General features: G+C 41.3%; 2 protein-coding genes across 2 annotated transcripts; both read right to left on the reverse strand.

Annotated features, from left to right (window-relative positions):
- Positions 1 to 422: 422 nt before the first annotated feature.
- gpbar1 (G protein-coupled bile acid receptor 1) lies at positions 423 to 3,988 on the reverse strand. The gene is made up of 2 exons (XM_086045383.1): positions 3,828 to 3,988; positions 423 to 1,629 (listed from the first exon to the last, which is right to left on the reverse strand). The coding sequence occupies exon 2, from the start codon at positions 1,577 to 1,579 to the stop codon at positions 524 to 526; it is 1,056 nt and encodes a 351-aa protein (XP_085901509.1). The 5' UTR covers positions 1,580 to 1,629; positions 3,828 to 3,988; the 3' UTR covers positions 423 to 523.
- A 4,006-nt stretch (positions 3,989 to 7,994) lies between these two features.
- On the reverse strand, positions 7,995 to 12,528 carry aamp (angio-associated, migratory cell protein). Its single transcript, XM_086042761.1, has 11 exons — positions 12,002 to 12,528; positions 11,324 to 11,458; positions 11,095 to 11,214; positions 10,557 to 10,696; positions 10,290 to 10,434; positions 9,977 to 10,060; positions 9,521 to 9,636; positions 9,120 to 9,214; positions 8,633 to 8,723; positions 8,396 to 8,550; positions 7,995 to 8,327 (listed from the first exon to the last, which is right to left on the reverse strand). Exons 1-11 carry the CDS (start codon positions 12,090 to 12,092, stop codon positions 8,252 to 8,254), a joined length of 1,248 nt encoding a protein of 415 aa, XP_085898887.1. The 5' UTR covers positions 12,093 to 12,528; the 3' UTR covers positions 7,995 to 8,251.
- Between the last annotated feature and the right edge of the window lie 1,414 nt (positions 12,529 to 13,942).

The following is a 13,942-nucleotide window of genomic DNA, read 5'->3' on the forward strand; positions in this document are numbered from 1 at the left end:
AAAGAGGAAAACACCCTAAAAATTGTCTATACAAGAAATGTAAAAAATGTAGCCCCACTCGTTTAAACGCGGCATTCTGATTAATATTGTGTTTGTGGATTATGAGATACTAATTAAAATCCATGAAAATGACATCACAGTTGCTCAGGGCTTAGGTAACGACCAATCACAGCTCAGCTTCAGAAAACAGGTGAGCCGTGATTGGTCGATAACTGAGCAACTCTGATGTCATTTTCAGTAGACAGAAAGTGGCAGAATGGCCGCCCCCTGAGATAGCTAAAAATGGTTTGATTCTGCTGGTTAACTCATATTCCACAAATGCTATATTAATCAGAATGCCGTGTTTAGATTAGTGAAGGTGCAAAGAACATGTTATTGAAAAGAAATGTTTTGGGTTGACTACCTCTTTAATTCGCCAAAAAATGGAGATGTCTATTTTGCTTTTGAACCCTTCAATTGTTTTAAGCAAAAACCAAATGTTTCCATAAATAATGTATTTCTACAGATGCAACTGCAAGAAGAGCTACTCAATATTGTCATTGGTATGACTATTTTCCCTGACTGCAGACTCTCTTGACATGTGCATCTTCTGCCTCAACCTGTCTCGAAGTTTCTGTTGCAGCTTGTACGCCGGTTCCGTGTACTGCCTGTTGGCGAGGCCCAACACCAGCGGCACCACAGCCATGCTCCCGATACCGGTGCAGGAGAGTACGATGAGCGTGTTGGAGTTCCATTTGGTGTCGCTGATCAAGAAAGCGATGCACACGTGCATGTAGATGAGGTAGGGAACCCAGCACGCAAGAAAAGTCAGAGACACGGCCACCACGCAGCGAGTGTAGCGCATGTTCAGCCGCTGCTCCCGGTCCGAGGCCTGGCCGCGCTCCACCGAGCGATGGAGCCGGCAGATGTCTTTCAGTTGGCCCCGCGTGATCCACAGCACGCGTCCCGTCATGGCGGCAATGGTGAGAATGGCGGGCAGGACCAGACCGTAGACCTCCAGGTAGATGAAGGCGTTGGGGAACACGCGTCTGTACGAGCAGCACGCGGTGACATTGGCGGAACAATTGGACGGCAGGCTCGAGTTTGGGCCGCGTGCGCAACAGCCGTTCCAATCCGGGCCGCTCCAGTTGTTCCAGCCGAAAGCGGGCAGCGACGCGTACAGAAGAGGCGGCGCCCACGCCAGCAGCAGGGCCAGGGGGAAACTTCGGTGCATCCACAAGTTGCTGTAGCGCAGCGGTTCGGCGATACAAATGTAACGCTCGTAGTGGACCATCACCAGATTGAGCAGAAAGGCCAGGAAGAGGAAGTTGGGGAAAATGTGCGCCACCAGGCAAGAGCCGAAGCTCAGCTCGCGGTTCAGCCCCATCAGAGGTATGAAAGGCAGCGCCACGCCCGTGCACAGGTCCGCCACTAACAGGCTGAGGAAGAAGTAGTTGGGCGTGTTGTGGAGCTGGCGGTTGCACGCGATGCCCAAGATGATGACCAGGTTGGCCAGGATGATGGAGGTCGACAGCGGGACCGTGATGGCGTAGATGAGGTGTTCCCGGCCGAGCAGAGCGCCAGGGTTGCCGCAGTCCATCGTTGGCGATATGAACACGGCGGCTCCGCTCCCATCAACGGGTGCTGACCCTGCGGGACGCCCAAGTCGCACAGATGTTGACACCGCAATTCAAGTGTGAGTGAAAGTGTCTATCATTGCTTCATTTTCATTCTGCTTTTCCTCTTCTTGGCCACAGGGAAAATAAAGCCAATGCCATCTTACTTGTGGGAGGTGGATTTATTAACCTCAGACTAGAGACAGACAACCAACCATCAATAGTCGCATTCACACCTACGGACAAAGATTTAGCAGTGGAGGGCCGTACATTTGGTACCTGTGCCTTTCAGTGGGGACAGAATTCATCTCGTAATACCACAAACATCACGTCACAAGTATAGAAACCATCAATACACTACAAACATACAATCTATGGATGGAGCAGTGAAAATGTTAGTCAACACAAACATATTTTTTTCAAGAATATGTTCCACGCAGCCTAGCCATTAGTTGAAACAAGCCATTCTGCATTTGCGGATTTAAGAGTGAATCCAGCAGTTGTTAGCCATCTCCGGGGGCGGCCATTTTGTCACTTCTGTCCACTAAAAATGACATCACTGTTGCTCGGGTAACAACCAATCACAGCTCACCTGTCTGCTGAAGCTGAGCCACGATTGGTCGTTGTCTGAGCCCTGAACATTTGTGATGTCATTTTAAGTCGATAGAAGTGACAAAATGGCCACCCCCCAGAGATGGCTAACAACACGTAGATTAGCTCTTATTCCGCAAACACAATATTTATCAAAATGCCTTGGTTCAACTAGCGGGCCTACATATTCTTGAAAAAAATATGTATGGGTTGACTTCCACTTTAAGAATCAATATTTATTTATTAACATGAAAAAAAGTTTAAAAATGGAAATAAATACTCACCAAAGATGCTGATTATTAAATGCATTCATGTGTGCAGATCGTGACAGAAACTTGGCTTGTTCTGATCAAATAATCAGATGACGGAAAAATGCTGAAGTTATTTTGAGTCTAATCTGATTGGTAGAAGAAACAGTACAGCTGCTAATAAAAAATCCTATTCAGAAAGTCTGATCTCATAAACTTAATAACACCATTATTTAACCGCTGTGAAAAATGTCAAGGTGTCGATGTGAGATGAAAAGGTGCTTCCTTTCAAACATAGGAAAAGACAGCCCTGTTTAAAGAGGGAAGTCAAGTCGAATTTTTTCTTTACAATAATATGTTGTGCTGACCCATCTAAACACGGTATTGTGATTTATTGCATATGTGGAATATGAATTAAGCACCACAATCCATTCCACAAATTCCACAAATGCAATATTAATCAGAATGCACAATTGGGGCCGCATAGATCATATAGAACATTTTTGGGTTGACTTTTTCTTTGAAATTAATTTGGCTTCACTTTTCCTGTCATAGCACGACGGCGAGTATTCGTTCAATCCTTGTTCTTTGTCGTATTGAACTCAATGGTGCTGTTGACAACAGTGAAGAGTACGAAGGAGGCTAAACTTAAGGTGATGTGGAAATTAACTGCTACCATTATTCCTTCTCTTTTTCTCTGCTTCTTACTTTTAAGAGTCTTGGTCAGGGGCGTGCGGTTAGGGCAGGCAGGGGAGGCAGTGCCGCCCTTGTATCCTCAGTTACCTGGCGCGCGGGTAATTTAATAACATTGGAGGTAAGCGCAAATATTTTTTTTTACAATACAAAAAAGAAAGGTAAATCCAAAAGCAAAAAAAAATAACAGAATGTGTAGAGGCCCGTTGTTTCATTAACTTCGGCTCGTGCACTACTGGTTCTGTGATTGTGAAGGCAGTGGGTAGATTAGATTGACATGAAAGTGCATATACTAAAATCTGACTGGACAGAAAAAAAAAAAATCTAATATCCACTTAACATTTGCTGCGAGTAGTGCAGCTAAAAGAAACTATATAATGAAGACAATAGACAAATACTAAATTCATAGATTTGAAATGTAGCTCAGTGCTTATGACCGCGTTATGTCCATCAAAAAAAGATCCTCACATAGCCTCCTTTTTATTTTTAATTATTGAATCAAACTGCAGTTTATGAAGCAGGGATGATGTTTGCAGAACCTGTCAATAAAACCTCGCTTCTGCCATCTGCCATCCAGTTTCACACCCGTCCGTCCATTCACTGCCGTGTTAGCTTAACCTGTAAATCGTCAACCTACGCAATGTTACGCAGGGAACTTTTTGAAACAAAACGATAGATCAGTGAAATCAATCACGTTTACCTTTCAGTTTCAGTGATCCGTCCGGTCTTATCAAGTCAGCTTGTTATCATCCCTTTGCCTGTCACATCTGCGGTCAGACGATCATTGCTGCTTCCTTTTTAATCCTTTTAGTGGATCCCAAATTCTGGAAAGGTCACAAGACAGTGCACGCGAGCAGCCGAGACGTCTCTCTGGCTGTCCACACGCTGCAAAAAGGAAGATGAGGAGGAGGAGGAGGAAGAGGAGAGGCACCAGTCTTCTGACCCACTGACTTGCTCTCTCAGCCCCTTGCATCTGTTTCCCCCTCCCATGCAGGGTGTACATTTGTTCCTCTCATAATAAGATTCCGGCTTAAGATTGGTCAGCAGCCAGTTTTTGAAACGGCTCCGAGCTACACCGCAATCGAAAGTCGCGTAATCGAGTTACAGGTGGATGCACACTCGGAGAACACTCAATTTGTGGAGCAGATTACCGGAACACGGAGAACCAAACGGAGGTGGGAAAAGGTCCTCACTATTTGTACTTAAGTAGAAGTACACGAGAGGAAAAAAAGACTGGTAAATGGAGACGGTGAAATTTAGGATACTTACAAGTACAAATGTATGAATGATGTCATTTGTAGACGCTCTTTGATAACTTGGCACAATGAATAGAATTATGCACATAACAAAAGTTTCCCTCGTATTAACTTACAGAGTGCTTGCATTGATAGGAAAAAAAGTTTGTTTGTGTGTTTGTGCTGGCTTTGACTTTAATGTGATCAGCACAACATGCTCCTAAAGTGTGCTGTACAGTGTAAAAGTAAAAGGCACAGAAAAGTAAAGTAACAAAGTATTTGTACTTTGAAACACTAAAGTAAAGTAACCAAGTATTACATAGTACTGTACTTTATTACCTCCGACTACCTGAGAACACAAAAAATGGAAGACAGTGCACACAAACACACACACACGCTTTTTCACCCCACTCATTCTCATAAACACTCACTCATTCACTCACTCACTCACTCACATGCTTATTTTCACTCACTCAACCATACTTTCTCTCCCACTCACTTACTCATGCTCTCACACGCCAACACACAGCCCTATACACTCGTTCACTCTTGATCTCACACACACGCTCGTTCAAGCTCACGCTCTCTCTCTCACTAACATATACTCACACATTCTCATACACAGAATAACTTGCTCACTATCATCCCTCCCTCACATGCACGCACGCACGCACGCACGCACACGCGCGCACGGTGTACAGTACGTCGTATGTCCGAAATTCACAACAGCTGTCATGCCCGTCTCGTATGTAAACAGCGTCTGATGGAAAGTCGCGGAGGCTTGCTTTGTTTTCCAAACACTCTTTCCATGACAGTTTGGAACCGAGCTGGTCGGCGGCCCAGCGCCTGTCAGATAATGGCTTTAAACACGTCCGAAGCTTCCCTGAGCGAGCCTGCGCGCGTCTGCAAAGACACTACACAGGAAGAGCAGGCTGGACGGGACATCACAACATGAGAAAAGAAGACAAAGCATAGGGCCATTCACATTCAGTTTCACACACAGCCAACATTCACCGGACCACCAGCCCCTGCGCGTTAACAAAACAAATGTTTTTAAAAGGGGGGAACACTTTTTCATTTGAAATGTATCCACATTTCAAACATCAGACTTTTACCATGAAGCTGGAACCTACCTCAGTTTCTTACAATGGCCAAGCACGCATTGTAACTATTCACGCTCATGTCTGGATGACTTACAGCACACAACCAGATACAATGAGCTCAGGGCCACAGAAATGTTGGTGTGAGGAAGGCGCACAGGATGTTTATCCTCGTTTGTGGATGGTACGCACCGAAGGGAGGTAGGACAAGAAACAAAGATCGGGCCTTGAACAACGGTCGGTATACCTATTCAAATAGAGAATGCAATTTCACTCTAAAAACAGTTGGGTTAAATATAACACAATTCTGGGTCGGAAAATGGACTGATCCACTATTTGGGTCAATTGGACCCTATTTTCTGGGTTGTTTTTGCAGAAAAGAAATCCCCAAAATGGTAGTTTTGGACAAAACAACAAGAGAGTGGGTCAAATTGACCCAATTTGTGTATCGGTCCATTTTTTTACCCCAAATTGTGTTACTTTGAACCCAACTGTTTTTAGAGTGAACGTTTGCTTTCATGGGAATCTTGTCATGCAAAATGTGGAATTCTGAAATATGTGAAAGTCTTGCGAAATCGGCTTCCCAAGATGTGTCGAATAAGCTAAACAATTTGAAGTAACATGTAACGGTTTGAATCGGTTGAGAAATGTGGAAAGAATTGTATGTCGGACAACTGTCAGCAATAATAACAATTTGTTCCAGAAAAACATGAATACTCTTTATTAATTGCGTATGTTTTTTTGAATTAGAATCAAGAAAGCCTTGCAAAGAAATAGAACTCCCATGGATCGCCACCAAGGGAAAATATGATCTAAAAGTTTCTGTATTCAAGTTGAAATCTGATAACAGAAGAGAACACAACCGCCATTTTACCAACACAGATATAATTCTGATCGCTGGGCCTCAAGTGCAGTTTTTGGTGCCAGGCAGGCCGACTCGTTAAGAAGAAATCAAATAAATGAAGATAATCTTTACGATCAGTCGTGATGAGGTCGGGACCCAGACAGCCAGGGAAGATTTGTCCTACTCAGTTGCATAGTCCGTTCAATTAGAGTTGATAATAATCTCCAATCTTGAACAAAAGCCCGCTTAGGTTTAAATTGAGTTTAAGAATTAAACCAAGACTTTTCCCTCAAAGGACCACTTTCTTCCTTTATGAATAACATAGTGTACTTAAAGTGGAAGTCAACCCAAACATTTTTTTAAGAATATGTTCTATGCAAGCCCACTAGTTGAAACAAGACATTCTGATAAATATTGCGTTTGTGGAATAAGAGTTAATCCACTCGTTTTTAGGCATCTCCGGGGGCGGCCATTTTGTCACTTATGTCGACTGTAAATGACATCACAACTAATGAGGGCTCAGGTAACGACCAATCACGGCTGACATGTTTTCTGAAGCTGAGCCGTGATTGGTCGATGAGTCTGCTTGTCCCCCAACAGTAGCTCCTTTTGTTCTGAACTGATAAAATGTCAACATTACAAACAAGATGCCACGAGAAACCAATCAGGTAGGGCAGTGGTTCTCAAAGTGCGGTCCGGGGACCTCGGGGGGCGGTAGTGACTATAAAGTAAAGAGCATACATATCTACAATGAATATAAAAAGCCGACACACCCCTGTTCAAAGGCCAAGCTTTTGTCATATAAACAAATGAGACCGAGATAAATCATTTCAAAATGTTTTCTTAATGTAAGATCAACGCAATTTAAGGAAAATCTTTTAGTTCAGGCAGGTAAAATTAACAGAGTACACAAGTATGCAAAGCCTCGTAGCCTCCATTAACTTGTGCTGTGTTCAGAATTACTAGTCACTTTCAAACTCATGTTGAATGAAAGTGCTTTTGATTAACCCCAAGCAAGGTTTGGCTGTTCTAGTAGACTTATCCTGCCATGTTCATAGTCACATCTTAATGTATAAAGGGGACAACCCTCTCAAAAAAAGCTTAGCTTTGGGCCAATTAAAAGCTGATATAAATGTGACATCAGTATATCATCACATAAAGCTGTAAAGATTTTTCATAAAAAATACAACTTTCTGCAATTTTTAATTTGTTTGGTATTTAAAGCAGAAGTCAACGCAAACATATTTTTTTCAAGAATATGTTTTATGCAAGGCATTCTGATAAATATTGAGTTTGTGGAATAAGTGTTAATCCACTCACCAATCACGGCTCAGATTCAGAGAACAGGTCAGCTGTGATTGGTCGTTGTAAGCAGTTGTGATGTCATTTTCAGTCGACAGAAGACAAAATGGCCACCCCCAGAGATGGCTAAAAACAAATGCATTTTGCTATTTAACTTATATTCCACAAACGCAAAATTAATCAGAAGGCTGTGTTTCAACTAGTTGGCCTGCTGGGAACATATTCTTGAAAAAAATATGCTTGGGTTGACTTCCGCTTTAAGCATACACTTGCTAGGATTATAAGGGGGGGTCTTCTTAAAAATGTCACTGTTTAAAGCGCTGTGAAGCATCCCAACAATTTGTCTTAACATGACTGTTACAAGAGAATAACGACACAAAAACAGCTGGAGTAAAATGTATTTTAGTATATTTTTCATGTTGTATTTACAATTAAGTTGACAAAGGCCGGATCATTCAAATACAGAATTTGAATTTGACCATTCAAACATGATGAGAAATTATTTCAGCAAGGTTCATCACATGGAGACCATGCCAAGGTTCAACAAGCACAAGCAAGGAGTTAAAATCTTTTTCTGTTGGAAATCTCTGTCCTGAATTTAAGTTTCTCTCTCCATCTCTTTTTAATTAAAAAAAAAAAAAAATTATCGATTGGGCCTTTGGAGGCAGAAGACTTTGACTTGGTTGTCTCCTGAGGCAGTGACTGCCACTGTCGCTTCCCTGCAGGAGATGAACACAATCAATCTGCAGCCAAGTCAGGAGTAACGATGAATAACGCCATGTCATACCTGTTAATTATGAAGTCTAAGATCTCCGCGGCGTGACCGCGGTACTCCGACACCATTTTGCCAGAGCGAGCGTCCCACTGCCGCAGCGCTCCGTCCAAACCGCAGGTGGACACCAGTGAAGAAGACTCCTCCCACTGCAGGTGGACAACGCCAGCCTGGAGAAACGGAGAGTCAAGGATTTTATAGGCCAAATTTCACATTGCTAAGTTTGTGAGAGCCGAAACGGCAAATGCAAACCTCGTGTCGGCAGCTGTGTCGTAGCGCCTGTGTGGAAAGATCATAAATGGCTAAAGTGCCATCCAGATATGCCACAGCGACGAGTGGGAGGCTGCAGGAGACAACAGGTGGGTCACGTTATTATGAGGGGCCATCAGAAACGTGATTCAGGATTACATCTCATGACTGAATCTTTCCCCCTACTCATATTCATTACTTAAATAAGCACAAATACTACTGAAACTGCCAATCAGACTACTGAAAAGGAGATGTCAGATTCCAGTTTGTGTGGGAAAGGATTTCAATCAGTAGTGTGCATGAGCATGGAGAAAAAAATAAATTAAAAAAAAAATAATAATAATTCACAGTGACATTCAATACCACCTTTGTTCTGACCGATACCAGTACAAGTATTTTGATTTTGATTTTAATTATGTGAAGCACTTTAAGTTACATTGTCATGTATGCAAAGTGCCCTCTAAGTAAAGTGATATGTTGTCCAACTTACATGTTGCAAAATCCCACCGATTCCACAGAGTTGGATTCTTCCTCGCCTTTCGATCCTTTGGTTTTGCATCCGTCCAAAGAAAACACGCCCACCACCTGATACCACAGGTAGAAAAAGTGCTCACAATCTGTCCTCAAATAAAAGTACAAATAATTTTGCTGAAAAAAAACAATAATAATAAAAGAGAAGTGCTGAATCAAATCCTGTATTTACGTACAAAAAAGTAGAAACTCAAAAGTATAAAGACAAAAACGAATTTTTACTGTCAATTACATAAGTACAACGCCTGTTTTGATTACATGGCACAATGAAAAAGAAAACTTTTCAGCACACAAAAGAGTTTCTCTTTTATTAACTTGGTGTGCATCCAGCTTTCCAATTGTGTTGCTATGGCAACGTACCTTGCCGGTAGCAGTGTTGATGAGCTTGACACAACCATCCACTGAGCCAGTTAGTACCAAAGAGCTGTCCTTGTTGCATGCAAGGCATGTCAGCGCCCCCTGGTGCCCATCCTGACCTTTTTTTTTCAACATGGAGACAATTCAAACACTGTACTTACTGTAATAAGGTACTTAAATATTGATTGAATTAAAATATACTTTGTATGAACGTTAAATAAAAAGTCTACTGAAATAAATGTTGAAAAAAAATTTTTTTATAGATGAAATACAAACTGAATTCAAAGTTAAATACGACTGCAGTGTACTTAGGCAGTGATTCTTTCATGTGCTCGAAAAGAAGGTTTTAGTGGTGTGTTTAACGCTGGACGCCCTACTATCTCATTTCTTCCATCCTTCTATAAATGTGTTTTAGCTCAATTCTTGTGTTCTTCCATGAAACAACAAGCACAAATTCACCTTTAATGACATGGATGCTGTTGCCCTGCTTCAAATCCCACAAGCGCACGGTTCCGTCCTCATAACCCACCACAGCACGTTTACCTGAGGAGAAGTTTGCAAAAATAAAAATAAACATCACTTTTTAAAATGGTTGTAAAAGTATTTGAACACACAAAATTAATGTGGAAGCATAAAATGTATGGAAGCCACATAATAATGGACACTTTTTTTTGGGGGGGGTTAATAGCGTTTCCATTCATTTCGATGAGTGAGCATGATTTGAAATATGTGCTAAATGAAGGCATCTCCGTATCTCCCTTGTGTGGTTTACCATCAGGAAAGACTTTGCCACTGGTGCACTGGCATGCAGAACTCTGGAAGGTTTTACAGTCTCCACTGGGGATCTTCCACATCCACATGTTACCATCATTTGTTCCCGCCAGGAGAACTGGAGCACAGGGATGCCACTCCAACCACTGAAGGGCCAGATGACCAAAACCAACACGGACCAAGATTTCAGCTTTCACTGCACTTTTTTTTTTAATTATTTAAAGCTGATCAAAATGTACATCAAGGAGTTGAATCAAATATGCTTTACCTCCAGATCTCCGACTTCATAAGACCAGATCTCTTCTTTCGTCTGTACTTTCCAGACTTTAATCAGGCCACTCATGTCACCTGAAGCCACAAGCGAGGAGTCGTGGCTGAACACGGCACACGTGACTGAGTCTTTGTGACCTGCGCAGGAGAAAGAACGGTTGTTGTCAGGTTTTCCATGTGATGCGTCTCGGTGTACAGTGGCTGTAAGGGTACAACATGTCTATTGTAGGAATCTGCCATTTATAGTGATCAGTTTTTGTGCGCTTATATATACAGTGGTCCCTCGTTTACTACGGGGGTTACGTAGAAACGTTCAGTAAAGTAATGACTAGTAATGACCATTCAAACAGCAGCTTTCGCGATTACATAATCGTCTTTTCTCAAATCGCGATTATATTTCAAATGCAATTAGTCATTCAGCCCTATATTTAAATGTATACGGTCACCAATTGCGAGTGGGTCTGGAAAATATCCCGGGGGTTCACTGTACTGAAGAGTGAGAATGTGTGCCTGCATTTGTATTTGTGTAGATTCACCTGTACACTCCAAGACAACTTCGCCATCGCTCACCCTCCACACATACGCCTTATCGTCTTCTCCTCCCGTCACTGCCAAGTTGTTGGTGGCTGGGTCCAAGCTCACGCAAAACACAGAGCCTGAGCGGAGGGAAAAAAAAACAAAAACAAAAACAAAAAAAAACAGGGAAATTCAAACTCAAATGCTTTCTCGATCGCAGAGAATGACCACAGTGCGTGCCACCGATACCGGTGTGTTTGGAGAAAGTCAACTCGCTATCATCCTGCTCCAACTCCATCTCGTCCTCCGTCTCCCAGCCTTCATTGTTGTCTGCATCGGCAGCCTCCTCAAAGTCGATGTCCTCCAAGTTGTCTGCCAAGTTGTCTGTGAGCACAAGCCAAACGTTAAAGCTGATTCATCCATTTTCCATAGTGGTTACCCTCATTAGAGTTGCAGGTGAGCTGGAGCCTATCCTAGCTGACTTTGAGTGAGACCACCAGTCGAACACAGGACAAGTGTAGACAAAGATCATTCCCACTAAGTTGTAAATCTTCACTTGACCAAACGTGCATGTTTAGGAATGTAGGAGGATGCCCGTGTGGCACAAGGAGAACAAACAGAAAGAAAGATGAAAAGAAAGAAAGAAAAGAGCAATTGTGAGTCGTTACAAGTTTGACAAGCACAGTAGCTCAGAATCTCATGCTCAAATCCTCTAGTAGGAGAGTAGAATACGATTAATGGATCTTGTTATTTGAGAGACGGTAATTTATCAAGACACAATTGAGCTGATATCCGTCCATCAATATTTATAATACAATAATACGACTCATATGCTCTTAAAACTTATGACAATAAGGTAATTCAATTCAAAACATTCTAAAGACCTAGTTGGTTGAAGATTGTGTCCAGTTTATATTTTCAACGCACCTGGGCCGTCTTCCGTGTCGTTCAGGTCGATGACTTCAATGATTTCTTCGTCTCCGTGAAGTTCTAACAAATTTTCCTCCGTGTTAGCCATGCTTTTTAGCACGTCTCGAGTTAAACCAACCGGGGAGCTAACCTCTGCAGAACGTTAATGAAAACACTGTTATATTTCCAACAGAGCTAATGTCGCATATGGTGTTGAAGGAAAATATATCATCGTGAGCTGCATGTAAAAAACAAAACAAAAAACAGCACGGGATATCAGACTTTTTCCTTCCCACGTTGCTTACACGGTCCAATACTTTTGCCCTGACTCTGTTTTGCCAGGGTACTTCGGATTTCTGGTGGCCGAATTTTGATGACGCTCGCGTTACATAAAAGGCCGTATTTGCTTGTTCTATTAAAGGTGAATGATGTTGAAACGGTTGGAAAACGAATGTCTAAAATTAGTGCGTGTTTCAGTGGTAAAAAAAAAAGACCGCCTGAAAACAGCACTCGGGATAAAGCATGCTGGTTAAAGGCGCAGAGTGATGACATCATAAACAGCCACTGCGCCATAACAGTCAAATCCACTAGATGTCAGTGTTAACAACAACATTACACGGCCGCACTAAGACATGTACTTTTGTTATATTTTGATTTTAAAACAAGCAATAAGCTATGATGATTTCATTCATCCAGCTGAAACATCAACAGTGTTCCTTTATGAGATATTTTATTTTCCATGTCATATATTTTTCAGTTTTGACCCTGTTACTGATACTCAGGTACCTGAAAAGCAATATAACAAAACAAAATATGGCGAATGTAAGTCATTGACATTTAAATAAATGTAAATTGTGTTTAACTTCATACTATATTATAGTATATAATTTTACAATTCATTGATTGTATTCATTACAGTTAGAGGGTTGCAAATCAATGCTAATGTTAGAGCTTTTGCTCAAGATAACATACTAGCTGTGTAAATTGCTATGCTAACTGGTCTAGAATCAACTTGGCTGCTACAGTATATATTTTTTAAAAAGTTGAATAATATTACTATATCATTAATAATTATTTTTCTGGTAATATGAGTAACAGATGGCTGCATTGATTTTAATGACACTCTCTGCATGCAGAAAACAAGCCTTGATTGTGTCATTTGACAGTCATTGCTGCTGAGTCATGTAGCTCACTTTAGTTTCTGTGGCTAAAATGGTTTTAGTAAGTAAAGGGTTGCATGCATGTTGAGAGATACAAGATCAAAGCATAATTATCACAATTTTGAATATGTCTGTGATTAAAAACAAAATGTTTGAATAATTACAAGGAACACAGCAAAATCCTACAAAGAAAATAAAAACATTAAACTTCATTTTATCTATTATAATTGAGCAAGAGGAAGGGATGGATGCAAGATCTGGTGGAAGAAGTCTTTTTGTGGTATTATTGTTGTTTTTAAACTGCTTACAGCGGTTTCTTCTTCTGGCACAGTTACTCCTTTGACCATTTGCTAAACGTGCATTTAATATTGTACAATTTATGACAATTTGTTAATATATAAAACATCTGTTGGGCATTTTATGGCATCTTATTTTGACTGATAATGTCAATGCTGAGTTACAGATCTGACATTTCTCCGGTCTGTAATTTAATTTTCTGGTTTCATGGTTAAATGTGTCTAAGTCACTCTACTTCCCAGAAAAGCCTTCGAACCAGCAGTTAGACCATCATGACACATACATCTGTTTAAGAAATTATTTAAGGATTGGCAGCTCCTTCAGACAATATTGCGTAAAAATATAGCATATGTCAGAAAACGTACAGAAAATTTGTACAGAAAATTTGTACAAAAGACTAGTCTTCTCTAACATGAATGATTCAAGCGCTGAGAATCAGTTGGATTTGGACTATGTTGTTAAACCAGGATAAATTACATGTTATAATGAATGAAGTTGTTTA

The sequence above is a fragment of the Filicampus tigris genome, chromosome 1 (assembly GCF_054856515.1).
Source record: "Filicampus tigris isolate MCC_2025a chromosome 1, RoL_Ftig_1.0, whole genome shotgun sequence".
In the NCBI taxonomy this organism is placed as follows: domain Eukaryota; kingdom Metazoa; phylum Chordata; class Actinopteri; order Syngnathiformes; family Syngnathidae; genus Filicampus; species Filicampus tigris.

What these genes read in the sequence shown, in the direction of transcription:
- gpbar1 (XM_086045383.1), bottom strand. Translation starts at nt 1,579, where the DNA reads ATGGACTGCGGCAACCCTGGCGCTCTGCTCGGCCGGGAACACCTCATC.
- aamp (XM_086042761.1), bottom strand. Translation starts at nt 12,092, where the DNA reads ATGGCTAACACGGAGGAAAATTTGTTAGAACTTCACGGAGACGAAGAA. An exon ending in CGACACGGAAGACGGCCCAG is followed by an intron (nt 11,459 to 12,001) that starts GTGCGTTGAAAA and finishes TTGTGCTCACAG; the next exon opens with ACAACTTGGCAGACAACTTG. An exon ending in TGGCAAAGTCTTTCCTGATG is followed by an intron (nt 10,061 to 10,289) that starts GTAAACCACACA and finishes ACTTCTCCTCAG; the next exon opens with GTAAACGTGCTGTGGTGGGT.